General features: G+C 45.5%; 1 protein-coding gene across 13 annotated transcripts in view; it reads left to right on the forward strand.

Annotated features, from left to right (window-relative positions):
• CHD2 (chromodomain helicase DNA binding protein 2) overlaps positions 1-13942 on the forward strand; it is an 89650-nt gene that overhangs the window by 35616 nt on the left and 40092 nt on the right. For 12 of the 13 annotated variants that reach the window (XM_056500224.1, XM_056500225.1, XM_056500219.1 and 9 more), the window contains 2 exons: positions 14-147; positions 13143-13350. In XM_056500224.1, coding sequence (XP_056356199.1) covers positions 86-147; positions 13143-13350 — 270 coding nt within the window. In that variant the 5' untranslated portion in view covers positions 14-85. Of the gene's footprint in view, positions 1-13; positions 148-3864; positions 9795-13142; positions 13351-13942 lie in introns of all 13 variants that reach the window. The other variant, XM_056500228.1, reaches the window with a different exon arrangement.

Below are 13942 nucleotides of genomic sequence, written 5' to 3' on the forward strand. Positions count from 1 at the left end.
CAACTTTTGACAGTAAATACCTGGGCACAGGACTTCAAAGCAAACAGACACCCCTGACCCCCTTTTAATATTTAAGAATAAAAAGATGATGAGAAATAAGGACAAAAGCCAAGGAGAGGAGGGTTCAGTCCACAGCAATGCATCGAGGTATGACCTATCAACTTTCTTTTTTTTTTTTTTTTTTTTTTGTAAAACCTGTGAATACCCTGTTTACTTTGACAGCCTTGGGTTACTGTCAGTGCTTAATAGAAAACATTTTACTGATTTTGTTTCCTTTTTAAGGAATGACCTTGAGATTGTTAGCATGCCACACCCTAATTTTTTTTGGTAGCAATTTCTGAAACTTGTGTTGTGACTTAAGGGCCCATGTCCTAGGCAAAAGGTACTGTACCTTTATTCAGGGCAGCCCTTGCCCCTGTATGATGTTTTTCCAGCTTTTGAATTTCAGTTTTTAGGTTTTTTGTGCTGTGAAAAATGACCTTGTCGGTTTAGCCACTGCTGCATTGCACCATTTTACATACAAGGCAAATTTTTCTTTGAAGAATCTCAGAAGTCTAAACTTTAACTGAGGGCCATACAGAAGCCTGGTGTAGTAGTAAATTATAGTAAATAGGCACAAGAAAAAGTTACATGAATGAAAAAAAGCTTATTTTAAAATATAAACTGAAAAGTGCCTGTTTGCCGGATACCTCTTACTTCAAATTTTATTTGAGCTTGTAGAACTTTGATTCTGTTGGAGGTATTTTAGAATATTTTTATACAATTTAACCAGACTTTTCCCTGATGGTGATGGCATTTTGTATCATAAAATACTCACTGGGACTGTTAACAAGAGGCACCAAATGATTTGCTTGCTTTGTTTAACGTGTTTTTGCTCAGATTGTTTTTATTTACTTTTGTCTAGTAATGAGATTCTTTACAGATTTTTAGAAACTTAACCTTGATGTGGGAAAAGTATGAAATACTGAAAATGTTTATTTGCTGGGAATGCAGAAATACAATTACCAAATCGTTCATTTTGTATTTAAAAGGTTGACTCTTCCAAACATTGGAAATTAAACTATATGCATTTTTGGTTTTTTTAGTTTGTAAATATTACTGAGTTTTGCATTTTGTTAATTTTAGTTGAATCTTGGCCTGTTTCTTTTTCTCTGGTGTTCTCTTCCTGCATTTTTAACCAACATTAATAAAAAAGAACTCTGAACTGTCTGTTGTATCACATGTGCTCTATGTGATGTTCAGGTGTTTGAATAGTATTCTTTATGTCCAGTATTTAACCTTCCTAAGCACACGAACTTGAAATGGTGTGGCAGTATATATATTATCAAATTACCGTAACCTTCTGGTATAAACTTGGATGGTGTTTGAGTGTACTAAAAATGCAGTCAACTTCGAAATTCTAAAATAGATATGGGTAAGATTGTTTAATTTGAAATTATTAATAACTAAATTAGCCTCAAGGATTGTTGAGGCATTTCAACAGATCTTTTCTAATAATGCAATTTAAAAACACGTCAGATTTTCATACTATGCTTTCTCTACTGCAAATGCACACAAAATATTATGTAAAAAATCGTTTATAAAAATTATTTTTCAGGTTATATACATTTTTATGCTCTTCTGAAGTGGAGATTATCAACAAGAGCAGCAATAGACATAATTTGTTGAGGAAATTGAAAGTATTTTATCAGTGTTGGAAAGGAATAGGAGCTAAAATCTGAGCCATGTAGCAGAGTCCCACAGGGGGTTTTGTCCTTAGGGGTATGAGATTTGCATAGTGCCTCATGTGCTTGTGGGGTTTTCATTGAAAGGTTATTTATCATAAATGATCCATTTACATTTAACACCTGTTGTGTGAGGTTACCCTTCTCCCCCTTCACATCTTTTTTTTTCTCAAAATAAACCTGCTGTGTGTGACACCAACGCACCTGAAGTGTGGGAACAGTCGAGCACAGGATATTTGCAAGTGAACCCTGTTGAGCTTATTTGTGAGCTGTGAGTCAGCTCAATGTCATAAAATGGGCTTTACTTCCTGAGGTTGACCTGAAGTAGGGGAAATGATTTCTAGGAAGTCAAGCCACCACTTTGCTGTATTGTAGCCCAGAAATGCACCGGTGTCTGCACCTTGCACGCTGCTGAGACCGGCCTGTGGAAGTACCTGAAGGTGGAAGTGGCACAGTCCTGGTGGGAGCCCTGGGTGGTGGAGGAGGTGAATATGGCCTGTGCCATTCACCTGGGCTGGCAAGGGTGTTAGAGAGGAAAAAATACAGTTCTTGCACACCACTGTAGTGGCCTAACTTAGGAACTGACTCCCACTTTTCCAATTCTAAGGAAATACAAAGGCTTTTGTGGAACAAACAGAAATGCCTGAGAATTGTCCCAAGTCAGATGATTATGGTGTTAACTCTTTACAGTCTGTAAGCTGAGGGTTGTACTCCTGCCTTTCCAGGTGCCCAGCAATACCTGTCCTTTGTGCTTTTACAGTAAATGGAACTTGGAGCTGAGTGATTATTTCATGTAACTTTGCCCAGCAGGGAAAAGTTGCTCTGGGTCTGCTGTAGTTCCTGCTGACCCCCAGCTGTGTGCCTGGGATTTGCATAAGTAATTGAACACGATCTGCTGTGTTTTCTGGCATCTTCAGTGCTGCGTGTCTGTAAGGCAGGTAGTGTGAAGGTACACCATGGGCGGTCCTCAGGGGAAGTGCAGAGGCTGGAGGCAGGCTGGGGCCCCCCTCAAGCCCAGCAGTGAGTTTTACAGGGATAGTAAGTAACAGGAGTGGGATACATAGTTTTTCTTTCCCTTGGCCTGTGTCTGTTGCAGTTGCTCTTCCACCTCTGAAATACTCGGCGTGGGAACGGTTTGAGCTGCAAACCTTGCAAGGCTGGACAAGCCCTTGTGTCTGTATCCAGCCCTGAGCTTCTCTAGCATTAAAACAGCTTTTTAGGGGGCAAAACCAGGTTGCGGTGGGTTATCTGCCAGCCCGTTTTCAGTGCAGAGCTGGAGCTCCCTGGTCTGAAATGGCGTGTTTTCGCTCAGCAGCCACCTCCCAGCGCAGGGCTTTGCGCAGCACAACAGCCTCGCCTGACGTGGCAGCCATTTTATGGAGATGTCGGTGCACGCGAGCCAGCACTTGGCGGAGCGGGGGGAGAGGAGGGAACGATCGCGTTCAGCCCAACCTGCCCCGGTGCGAGGCTCCGGGAGCAGGGCAGCCCGCCGTGGCCGGGGCAGCGGCGGGGCGGCCGGGGCGGGCGGCGGCGGCCGGGCTGTCACAAAATGGCTGTTCTTTGTGCCGCACCGCTCGGGCGCCGCGGGAAGCGGCCGCGGGTTCAAAGGCCGCCCTGCGCCGGCCGCGCCGCCATTGGCTGAGCGCGCTCAGCGCCGGCTGCGGGCGGCTGCCGTGCTCCCCCCGCTTCCGCTCGCCGCCCGGGCGTGGGCTCGCACAGCCCGCCTTCAGGGCTTTCGTTTTAATACTGCAGCCTATTTTCAGCCGTCACTTGAAAAGAAACAGGGCTATTTTTTGCTGCGGATTTTTTTTTTTTTTTTTTTTAAACTTCAAAAGGAATTGTAGAATGCCATAGTATTCCCGGAACATCTGCCTTTTTTATTTTTTTTAAGGACTGTTTTCAGTATCCTTAAATCACTAAAATTTACTGTTTCCTTTCAGTGTACATTTAAAAATTGATTTTCTTTCAGATGAGTAGAAACATTGAACATGCTTGTTAAAATGCCTCAAACTGTGGGTTTCAAGTTTTTATCCAAAGACGAGTTATTTTTTAGCTGTTGTGGCCATGTGCATGTGCGAGGCTTTCAGTTTCATTTGCACCGCTGCATTCTTCAAGCACTTTTTTTTTCTCCCTTTTTAAGCTTTAACCCTTTGTGAAACTGTCCGGAGGCTTTTTTGAAAAGGAAGTGTGCATGATCAGTGCGGGACACAAAAAGAATAATGTGCAAGGAATTCACATGAATCATGATGTAATCTGTGTGCAGCACAAAGGAGATTGTTCTTGTTTTGCTTTGTTACTTCTGTTTCACATTACCCTGTGAAGGAAGTGTCTCATCTAATTACGCATGCACAGTCCTGAGGCTTTCAACTCCCCTGTTTTGTGATTGCTGCCAGAGATGGATACAGCATATACAGTGCTATAAAAAGGGCTCACCAACTGCAAGAAGCTACTTTTAGCTGTCATTCATTGTCTTCTGGATTGTTCTTTTTTTAGTTAAACATCTTAAGCTAATTAATCAAATCGTGTAGATTCTCTAAAATGCATGACTTTTGCTGAATAAAAATTGGAAAATGGGAATAAAGAGCTCACCTGGGTAATGGTGTAACCCAGTTTCTGTGCCGGGGCAGGGGCACTGCCATGGCCGAGTGCACGTGTGTGCAGGCGTGTTCCCAACTCCATGAGCGCCTTCAGCCCAGGGAAGGTGACGTGGCTCGGATCTGCGATCTGTTTCCCGTTCTGCCGGGTTGATGTTTCACCTGCCGCACTCTGAGGGCAGCAGCTGCCCTTATCTGCACCTTCCCCACTTCCTCCAGCGCTGGAGCCGAGCTGTGGCTCCGTGCTGCCATTTCTGAGAACGCAGATCCTGGCTGTGCCTGGGGCTGCCATAACCACACTCCTGCCTTCAAACAAACACTTCCACTGGGGGCTTTGACTGGGCTCAGGAGGGCCAGGAAGGCACCAATGTTTTATTTTAATCTTCCAACTCGGTATAGGGATAAACCAATTCCTGTCTTTGTTTTCATGTTTCACCCCTCAGAAAGTTGCACGTAGCATTGACAGGTTACTGAGCTGCCAGATTTGTCTCTGAGGAATTTTTATACTGGGGCATCTCTTAATTCAGGTTTATCAGTGATGGTTTTGAAGAGCAGGTGAGAGTAGCAGTGGCAGATGCAGACTGCCCTGAGGTGAAGTACCTGAGACAGTGAGCAGGAGTCTAGGACTGAACTGCAGATTCTGATCCATGGACTGGCTGCTTTTGAACTCGAGACAGCCCAAGTAAACCTACTTTGGGTGGGTTTGGCAGCTTACACTGTAATTGCATCTCCTGATACATAAATGTAGGTGTGTGTATCCACTGTATCTTGTTTCATGTTGCATACAATGGTCCCAGCAGGAATTGTGATGTTAAATTAGGCTGCTAAGTTCTGGAGATGGAAAAAGCTTCTAAATCTCTCCTTGCCCCTAGCTGAAATCCAGCTCATGAAAGAACTGATAATGGCTGGAGAAAGCTTCTGTTCTGCTTTCTCTCTCTTCTCCTTCAAAGAAAATAAATACAAACAGCACAGCACTGGGGGAGGGGATGGCCTGGATTACCACAGTTAGATAGAAGCAGCCTTCTAGCAAAGGATGTGCTGTTCCACTGACATGGTGTCTCACATCAATCTTTCTGGTGTGCTGAAATACCACGTGAAGATGCTCTTTCAGTAAGTGCTAGTGTGTACTTAAATCCACCTTTCACATCCCTTAGGGGAGCCTTGAAATTAAAGAAAAAAAGTACAGAGGAAAAGTTCACCCCTAGTAACTTGCAGTGAAGCTTTTTTAAGTCTGTCACACTGTTAATGCCTCATTTTCTTAGAGCAGGGAGTGTCTTTGGATATAATGAGCCAAGTGTTGCCGAGTCTTTCCAAATGTGCAGCAGCTCATTTTACATTACAGTTTGTAATGCACTGCTGCTACACAAATTATAATTTTCAATCTTCACTATCCTTTATATTTACCTGTGGGCTGAGATAACCTACTCGGTAATACATGTGCTTTTTTTACCTTGACTAATAAGGGTTAAAAATTAAAAAATTTTTAACAGTGATCTCAGATTCCTTTCTGGTATTGTGCTGGAAGTGCTGGCATGACTTTTGATCTTGGCAGGGCTCAGTGCAGTGTCTGCCAAGCTCCACAGACGGGATGGGATGGTTAACACTTCACTGCTCACCAACCTTTACCCCAGCTATGAACAAGGGTGTTGCAATGTCAAGAATCCACTGACTCCAGAACACCCGACTCCTGTTGCACCAATTAATGTTTCTTGCAAGTGTTATTGTTAAGTATAGATGACTTAATAGAATTGCTAATACTTTAATTATACGAGTCGTTTGCACCTCTCTCATGGGGAGGAATCTCTGTGCTTCACTACAGAGTTGTCACCAGTTGAGATCTGAATGCCATTTGCTGTCTGTAAAACTTTGGATAGTGATGAGCCTTAAATGTCTTGGTTAAAAACAGTCACTTTGAATAACCCCCTCAAGCCAGATCAGGCTCCCTTCTTCTGAACTACAGGTCACCTGGAGCCATAAAGGAATTTCTGCCCCATCATGCAGGGACAGCCTGATGACGATGTGCACCCCCGGGCTCCTGCTGCTCTCCCTGGCTGGGGTGAGGAGGAGCTGGGAGCTGCCAGGAGCCAGCGGGGTTCTCCCGCTGCTGTGGGATGTGGAGCCCGGAAAGGCTTCGCTGCCTCCCGGGGAGGGAGAGATGGGCCCTTTCAAACCCTGAGAACTGCAATTGTTCTCCCCTTTCTGTGCAGGGAAAGGGAAGGATGCTGTCTTGGAGATTATCAATGGTGCTCCTTAATCAACCAGACAGGTTTTGACTCCTTTTGTCCCTCTGCTGTTCTTTTTCTCTTTTTTTTTTTCTCTTTTCCCATTAAACATCCCAAGCATTTTTAGCCTCTGGCTTAAAGATCAGAGAGGAGAGAGCCAGCTCTCCCCATCATTAATGAATTGATCCTTTTGCCTGCTGGTGCAAGCACAACACAGTGTCTTCCTAGTGGAGGAAAAACCCTCACCAACTTTTGGAAAGTCTGTGTCATTCAGGATAGCCCAATGTGCTTTGCTGAACTGCAGCGAGTAGTGAGGGGTATATTTAGCTCTGCCTTTGGCATTTGGGAGTCCTGTGCTGAGGTAAGTAGCAGTGGCCAGAATAGGCTGGAAAGCCTCACAGCCTAGTTCAAGTGGATATTTTGGATAGATACTTCTTGGATGCGTAATCCCTCAGCTGGTACAGCAGCACAGCTGTGCCCAGCGCTGTGTAAATGTAATTAACACCCAACCCTGCAAACCGAGTTTGCAGGCACAGGTGGGAGAAGTGTGGATTCTCCATGAGAACTTACCACGTGTCTGTTTAAGGAAAAAAAAAAAAAAAAAAAAAAAAAAGTTGCTGATCATAAAGTGAGGTTAGGGAAATATTTTTATGCTTCTTTGAAGAACATGGTAAACTGGAAGGGGCAGCCCTGTCACCGTTGGAGTTTGTTGTGCCCCTTTAAAGCAGACCCAGATTTGGACAAATAATCCTTTGAGTATTCAAAGTTGCTTGAGACTTACTCCTAAACAGTATGAGGAGCCTGGTTGCATTTAGGATATTGTAATTTAAGTTCCTGCTTGAAGACAGTCAATGTGTAAAAGTACCATGCATAGGTATGGAGAGTAGAGGAGCAGGACTATTTTTCTTCTTTCTCTTCCCCCCATTTCTACTTTTCCCTGCAGGAAATAAACTGGGAAAAGCTCTTTCACCAAATGACCCTTCTCAAGGTTTCTCACTCAGAAAATCTGCCTTGGGAGACAGGCAAGGACCAATCACTTTTTAGCAGACTTTCAGAGTAAAATCAAGGGAACTGAAAACGCTAGGAATTTACTTATTTATCTTCAGTGTCACAATCTGTCCTTCGCTTGGCTCTCCTGCACACTCCATGTGCCGTGTCTGTATGGCCTTGTCTATGATTCTGTGGTATTTGCTCAGTCCTCTGTGGTACCCATATTATCTTTATCCAGTGATCTATAGCAAGAACCCATCTTGTGTTCCTCTCCCTGGCTTGTTGAGCCTAAAGGTTAAATTTAGTTTAGTGCCTTTTTACAGCTACCCTGTGACTTGAGTAACACATATCAGCATTGACGATGCTTGTTTGTATTTGCAATATATGTAGACATTTCACATATGTTTATATAGAAACATAGAATGGTTTGTGTTGGAAAGGACATTCCTACCTCCCTGCCATAGGCAGGAACACATTCCCTTAGACCATGTTGCTCAGAGCCCCATACAACCTGCCTCAAATGCTTTCAAGCAATGGAGCATTCACAAACTGTCTGAGCAACCTGCTCCAGTGCTTCAGCAAGCTCACAGTAAGCAATTTTTCCCTGATATTTAATCTAAACCCACTTCCTTTCAGTTTGAAGCCATTCCCTTATCCTGTCACTTCTTGTAAATAGTTTTTCTTCATAATAGGGAACATCACATTTATAGATCAGATATTCAAAGGAAATGTTTAATAGCAGCACACTTCTCATCTTGGTGTATTTGTCCTTTTTGTGGTTTGTCGCCCTGCTTGTGTATCCCATAGTTTGTGCAGGTCACTTTAGGAAGACAGACCTGTTTAAATAGTTTTAAGTTGGTGGCCTGCAGTGGCTTTGCTGCTCTGTGCTTCGGAATAAATCTCAGGCTGGTTCTGCTGGTGGATGGGAGTGGCTTGGAGCAGCTGGCAGCCTGAGCTGAAGAGCTGTGGGGGCCCAGGAGCTCCTCTCAGGTAGAGCTGGCTCTGCCAGGCACCTGGTCTGGACCCTGCCACGGTCCTGCCAAGCCAGCGGGGCTGTGGGGATAGGGCATGGAGTTGGGCTGACCCAGCAGCTGCCTCCAACCCTGGGCTGCTCACCCCCTTCTCAGGATCTGTTAGATTGGAAAAGACCCCTGAGATCATGGAGTCCAAGCTATTGTTGTGTTGTCTACTCAGCAACTCGCTGCACTGCCAAGTGCAGTTTATTTCCACTGTCCCTGTTACTGTGAAGGCTGGGTCTGGGCCAGGCTGAAGCTGGTGCTGACCTGCTGTTTCTCTGGGCTATCCAGCTGTGATATCAGGAAATCTGGCTGGTCCAGCCATGCTGGGAACATGGGCTGCAGGCTGAGGAGGCATGGGAGCAGGGAGGGGCTGCGTCCCAGCCACCTGCCCGGGGCATTTTGGTGTCAGCAAGCCGTGGATGTGCACCTGGGTGTCAGTTACCCACAGCGCTGCTGACGCTGTGGCCAGCAATGCACAGGAGTTACATACAACGGTTCCTTCTGTCATCCAGCCCCTGATGTGATCCAGCCATGGGACAATCTGCCAAGGTCCTTCTCCAGCCTTCACAGGGTGGTTTTGCTGGTGCCGAATCCCTGCAGAGCTTGCGAAGCACAGTAGAATGTTGCTGTTTGGATTCAAACTTGTTTAGATTCAAAATAGTCACAACAGTTCTTAAAGCTGGGAGGAGCTTTGCTTGTGGGAAGGTCTTGGGTTATTAATCCTCCTTTATTCTCCTGTCTGAATTCAAGTTCTGTCCCTCAAAAGCCACATTTTAAACACTGGGATAGAATGGTCCCAGTTAGAGCCATTCCCTGATCAGTTCTTGGTTTCACAAATGCATATTGGGATCATTTTTTCAGCTGTCTCACACCTTCTGGAAGCATATCTACTGTTTGTTCTTACTGAGTGAAAGCTTATAAAATGATTTGCTGTTTGCAAAGATGATACCATACAAAATAAAGTCATATATGAAATATTAAATGCAAAGTCCAGAGGCTTCAGGCACATTTTAAACTCAGATGCCTCATTCTAAAGGGTCTTATCGCTGCTTTTCAGCTACTTATTTCTTGGAAGGAACACATCCTTCTTGGTAAGGAATGATTTAGTTTTGCTCCTCCTCAGGTCAAGAGCAGGCTCTTAATTAAAACAGACTTAACAGCCTGAAGTATTTCTTAGAAACCAGAGGAATGTATTTGGCTGAGTCTTTGCAGATCTCAACTTCTTTTAGGAGTTTCTCACTTCAAGTAAGTTACCAATGGTCCATCTGTTGCTTTCTTTTGATGTTCATGGGTTTTGGAGGAGGGTGGTCTGGCTGAATTGTGATTTTTGTGACAATTAATTCTAGCTTGTCCCTCACTTATAGTTTAATTGAAAGTAGAACTTGTTTGGATGCTAACTCGGGGCATTAAACCAGGACAAATTCCAAAAATAACTTCTGAAAAGAGGACTTGGGTCTCCAGGTATATACAGTGTTAGGCCTGAGTTGACATCTGATGTTGCTAATACATTATGTTCTATTGGCAGGTGGAAATGCTTCCTGATTGTCCCAGTGACAGTTAGAAAGGATTATTTTATGAAAATAGGTGTTTCAGTTATCTTTTTTATCTGATCAACATATAAAAGACAAACACATATTTTGCCTTTATAACAGGTTGTTACTTAAAAAAAAAGAATTACTTGAAACAGCCTTCAAAAGGACATAACCACTTCTTATCTGTGTTTCTTTCCTTAGTAGGGGAAGCAGGTGTGCAGGCAAATACCTGCACATACAAATGTGTATGTCACCAGAGAAGTCTTCCTCTTTTCAGATGACACAGTTTACAGCCTGAAAAAAAAGAATTGCAGTGTTCAGACAATGTTGTGGATAAAGCACATGAATTATGGCTATTGATGTGCAGAGAGCCTGTGTCCCTGTGTCCTTGAAATAAAGCTTAGGGCTTTGAGGAACAAAGAGCTCCAGAGCGGGAGGAGGACACTAATTACTGTTCTGACTCTAAACAAATACTGTCAGAGCTGTCTGGCCTCAGTCTTGCCTGGGCTGTTAAAATTCCTTCCAGCTATTGCTCAGAAATCTGATTGAAGGAAAAGCTGTGTTCCTCTTCCCTGCATCCCTGTGAGACACAGCACACCAACATGCCTCAAGCAGAGCCTGATGTTGGCACTTACTGTTGTGACAGCACAGGTTTGGATGCTTCCAGATCCCTTCCTTTGTGCAGGCCCAGCGGAATGGTGTCCTGCTGAGCCCTGCCCATGGACACCATCTGTCCCCTGAGCTGCTGGAGTGCCATTCCCAGGAGCAGTGTGGCACCACCACAGCCACATGTGTGCCACAGTCGTGTGTGTGGCACCACAGGTTAGGAGTGTGGCCCCACAGGTTATAGCCATGACAGTACCACAGGTTATGAGTGTGGCCCACAGTTTATGGCCATGGCACCACCACAGGTTAGGAGAGTGGCCCCACAGGTCATGGATGTGTCATGAGTGTGGCACCACAAGTTACGGCCATGGTGCCACCACAGGTTATGAGGGTGGCACTGCAGGTTATAGCCATGGTACCACAGGTTATGGCCATGGCATCACCACAGGTTATGAAGGTGGCACCACAGGTTATGGCCATGGAACTACCACAGGTTATGAAGGTGGCACCACAGGTTATGGCCATGGAACTACCACAGGTTATGAGGGTGGCCCCACATTTTATGGTCATGCACCACCACAGGTCACAGCTGTGGTGATGGAGAGCTGTGGTGGACAAGGGGAGGGACTGTTGTAGAGCCCGCAGAACAAGGGGTGTAGTGGCACGCAGTGCGTGGGGCTGCACCTTTGGTTCTCGTGGATAACCTCCATCCATGGACAGGGACAGGCAGGAGGGACTGGGCAGCCTGCAATAGCCGTGGTTCAACCTGGATTTCCAGCCCTGCTTGCAGGATGCAATGTGATAAGCCCGTTCCCTCAGACCCAGGCTGGGACAGTGAAACAGTGGGGTGATGGCTGCCCCCGCTCCTTGTGGAAGGGGCTCCGTTTGTGCCCCCTCAGGCTCGGAGGGCCGCGCTCCCCGCGGTTCCCCTTGCCGGGGGCAGTGCCGGGGATCCATGCCGGGGATCCATCCCGGGACCGGGCACAGCCCCGCGGTCGCAAGATGGCGGCGAGGGGCGGCCGCGAAATGGCGGCGGCGTTGCTGAGGGCGCGCGGGTGCTGCCCCCTGCCCGCTCCCCGGGATTCGTGCGGGCCCGGCCGCGGCTCGACGGCAGTATCCCTGTGGGGACGGCTGGAAACGGACACGTGCAAGTGCTTTGGTTTTTTGGCTTTGGGTTGCTTTTTTGTTTGGGTTGTTGTTGGTTTGGTTTTCTTTTTGGTGGTGGTTGTTGTGGTTTCGTTGTTTTTGGGTTTTTTTCTTTGTATTGTTTCTTCCTTGAATCGTGAAATCTGAGCAAAGCCTTTGATGTACTTTGTTACTTCTGTACAAAAATAAATAAAAATTTGTTTAATCTCTCTGTGAATCCTGACTCTCCTTTCATAGTGTTCTAAGTGAATCCTTAAATATCACAAACACATCCAGCTGCCAGTGCAAAGCTGACTGGGAACAGGGTACTCCTTGTTCCACGAGTTTGTAGCATCATTTTCACTGTGTTTTTGTTTGTGGCAGTGGGGTTTGAATGCTGCCTTGCCACTGCACGTGTGATAAGGTGTACAGAGATTTCAGTTTGCTTTTTGGATCTTAAAATAAAAAATATATATGTTGGGAGTGATTGGGCAAAGGTATTTGAATATTTTGGCCAACTAAAAATAGTTTGGCCTCTCATTGATTTGTTGAGGAGCTGTTATTTAAGGGGATACTCTGTGTGCTAACCCATTTTTATATACAGAGACAAAAAAATAAAAAAAAGAAGGGACTACACCTACGTAGTGTTCTGTTCTCCCCTTATTGGCTTGAGAAATGCAGTCTGCACAGCACTGGTGTAATCCTTTAAAGAGGAGCTGCCCCAGCCACAAGCCCATACAAGCTTCTTTCTTCTGTCCTGTTGCTGAACTCATTCTTTTTGAAAAAAAAAGAATTAAAAAAAAAAAAGTATATATATTTAACATCATTTATGGTGTTACGGGTATAGTGTTTGATACTGGCCTCCCCCAGAAAGTGGATATCAGATTTATTTGGAAGCACTGGCCACACTGGGATGCAGCAGAGAGCTGTGCTGGACCAACTGTTTATATCTAATACAGCAGGATGGTGTCTGGATGCTGCAGCTCCCACTGCACCTTACTCTTCCTCACTCCAGGACAGTACCTGTGCTGCTGGTACTGCTAGTGCTCCTCTTCACCTGCCCCCACTGCTTTTGTTCTGGTGATGAGCAGGAGATGCTGGATTTTTGGGTCTGCACTCTCACCCGTGTTCATTGCCAGTCCTGGGAAGGAATTGCCTCTGCTGCAGGATGCCAGTGTGGGGTGTCTGCTCCTGCAGGGTCCACACTTGCATTCAGGCTTTTCCAAGCCTCTTGTTGTGACTCGGATGTGTCTCAGGTTTGCTCACTGCTGCGTATTTCACAGCTGTGTCAGTGCAGTTCAAATGTAACCTCTTCTTTCTCTACCATTAGTCACTCGGCATCCGAAGAAGCCTCTGGCTCTGACTCTGCAAGCCAGTCTGAAAGTGAGCAGGGCAGCGAGTCAAACAGCAGCTCCGAGTCCTCTGAGAGTCAGTCTGAATCCGAAAGTGAATCAACGGGTTCCAAATCCCAGCAGACCCCTCCTGAAACCAAAGAAAAACCAGCCTCTAAGAAGGAAAGGATAGCAGATGTTAAAAAGGTATTACCCCTGCTGCTCTGCACAGACACATCACTCCTGTACCCACCACGGAAGGTCAGACAGCAGGACCTCAGTGAAGCTGTGCCCAAATTCCTGGCTGCTTTGCACATGGACCAAACAGCCTCTGACCTCCAGTGTCCCCAGAGGCTGTTTGGTGTGTGTGCTGGAGCCCTGCTGGTGTCACCTTTGAGAGCAGGAGCTGCTGTGTTTGTGGAACAAACCCTGGGCACCAAGGAGATGCTGCCACTGGTGTGAATGAGGGGCTGGTGCCTGTCATCAGTACATGATCCTGTCATTTCATCCTCTCCCTCTGTCTGTCCACTCCCTCTCTCCTGTCTCTCCCTCAGAAATAGTTAAGCTCCCCATGTGATAAATAATCAGGAAGAAGGTTTGTTTAGGGTTTGAAGTTTGAACCACTTTGATTTTTTTTTACATCACTCTTCCTCTCAAAAAAAACATAGGGAAAAAAAAAGTGGAAGAATGAAAAAGCTATTTAACTTCTATTATTTATTAAGTCCAGAGCAGTGCTTCTTTGTTGTGTTTTTTTTTTTCCCTGCAGCTTCCCAGCTCCTCTGTAGCAATACCCCCCAGA

This window comes from Oenanthe melanoleuca, chromosome 10 (genome assembly GCF_029582105.1).
Source record: "Oenanthe melanoleuca isolate GR-GAL-2019-014 chromosome 10, OMel1.0, whole genome shotgun sequence".
Classification (NCBI taxonomy): domain Eukaryota; kingdom Metazoa; phylum Chordata; class Aves; order Passeriformes; family Muscicapidae; genus Oenanthe; species Oenanthe melanoleuca.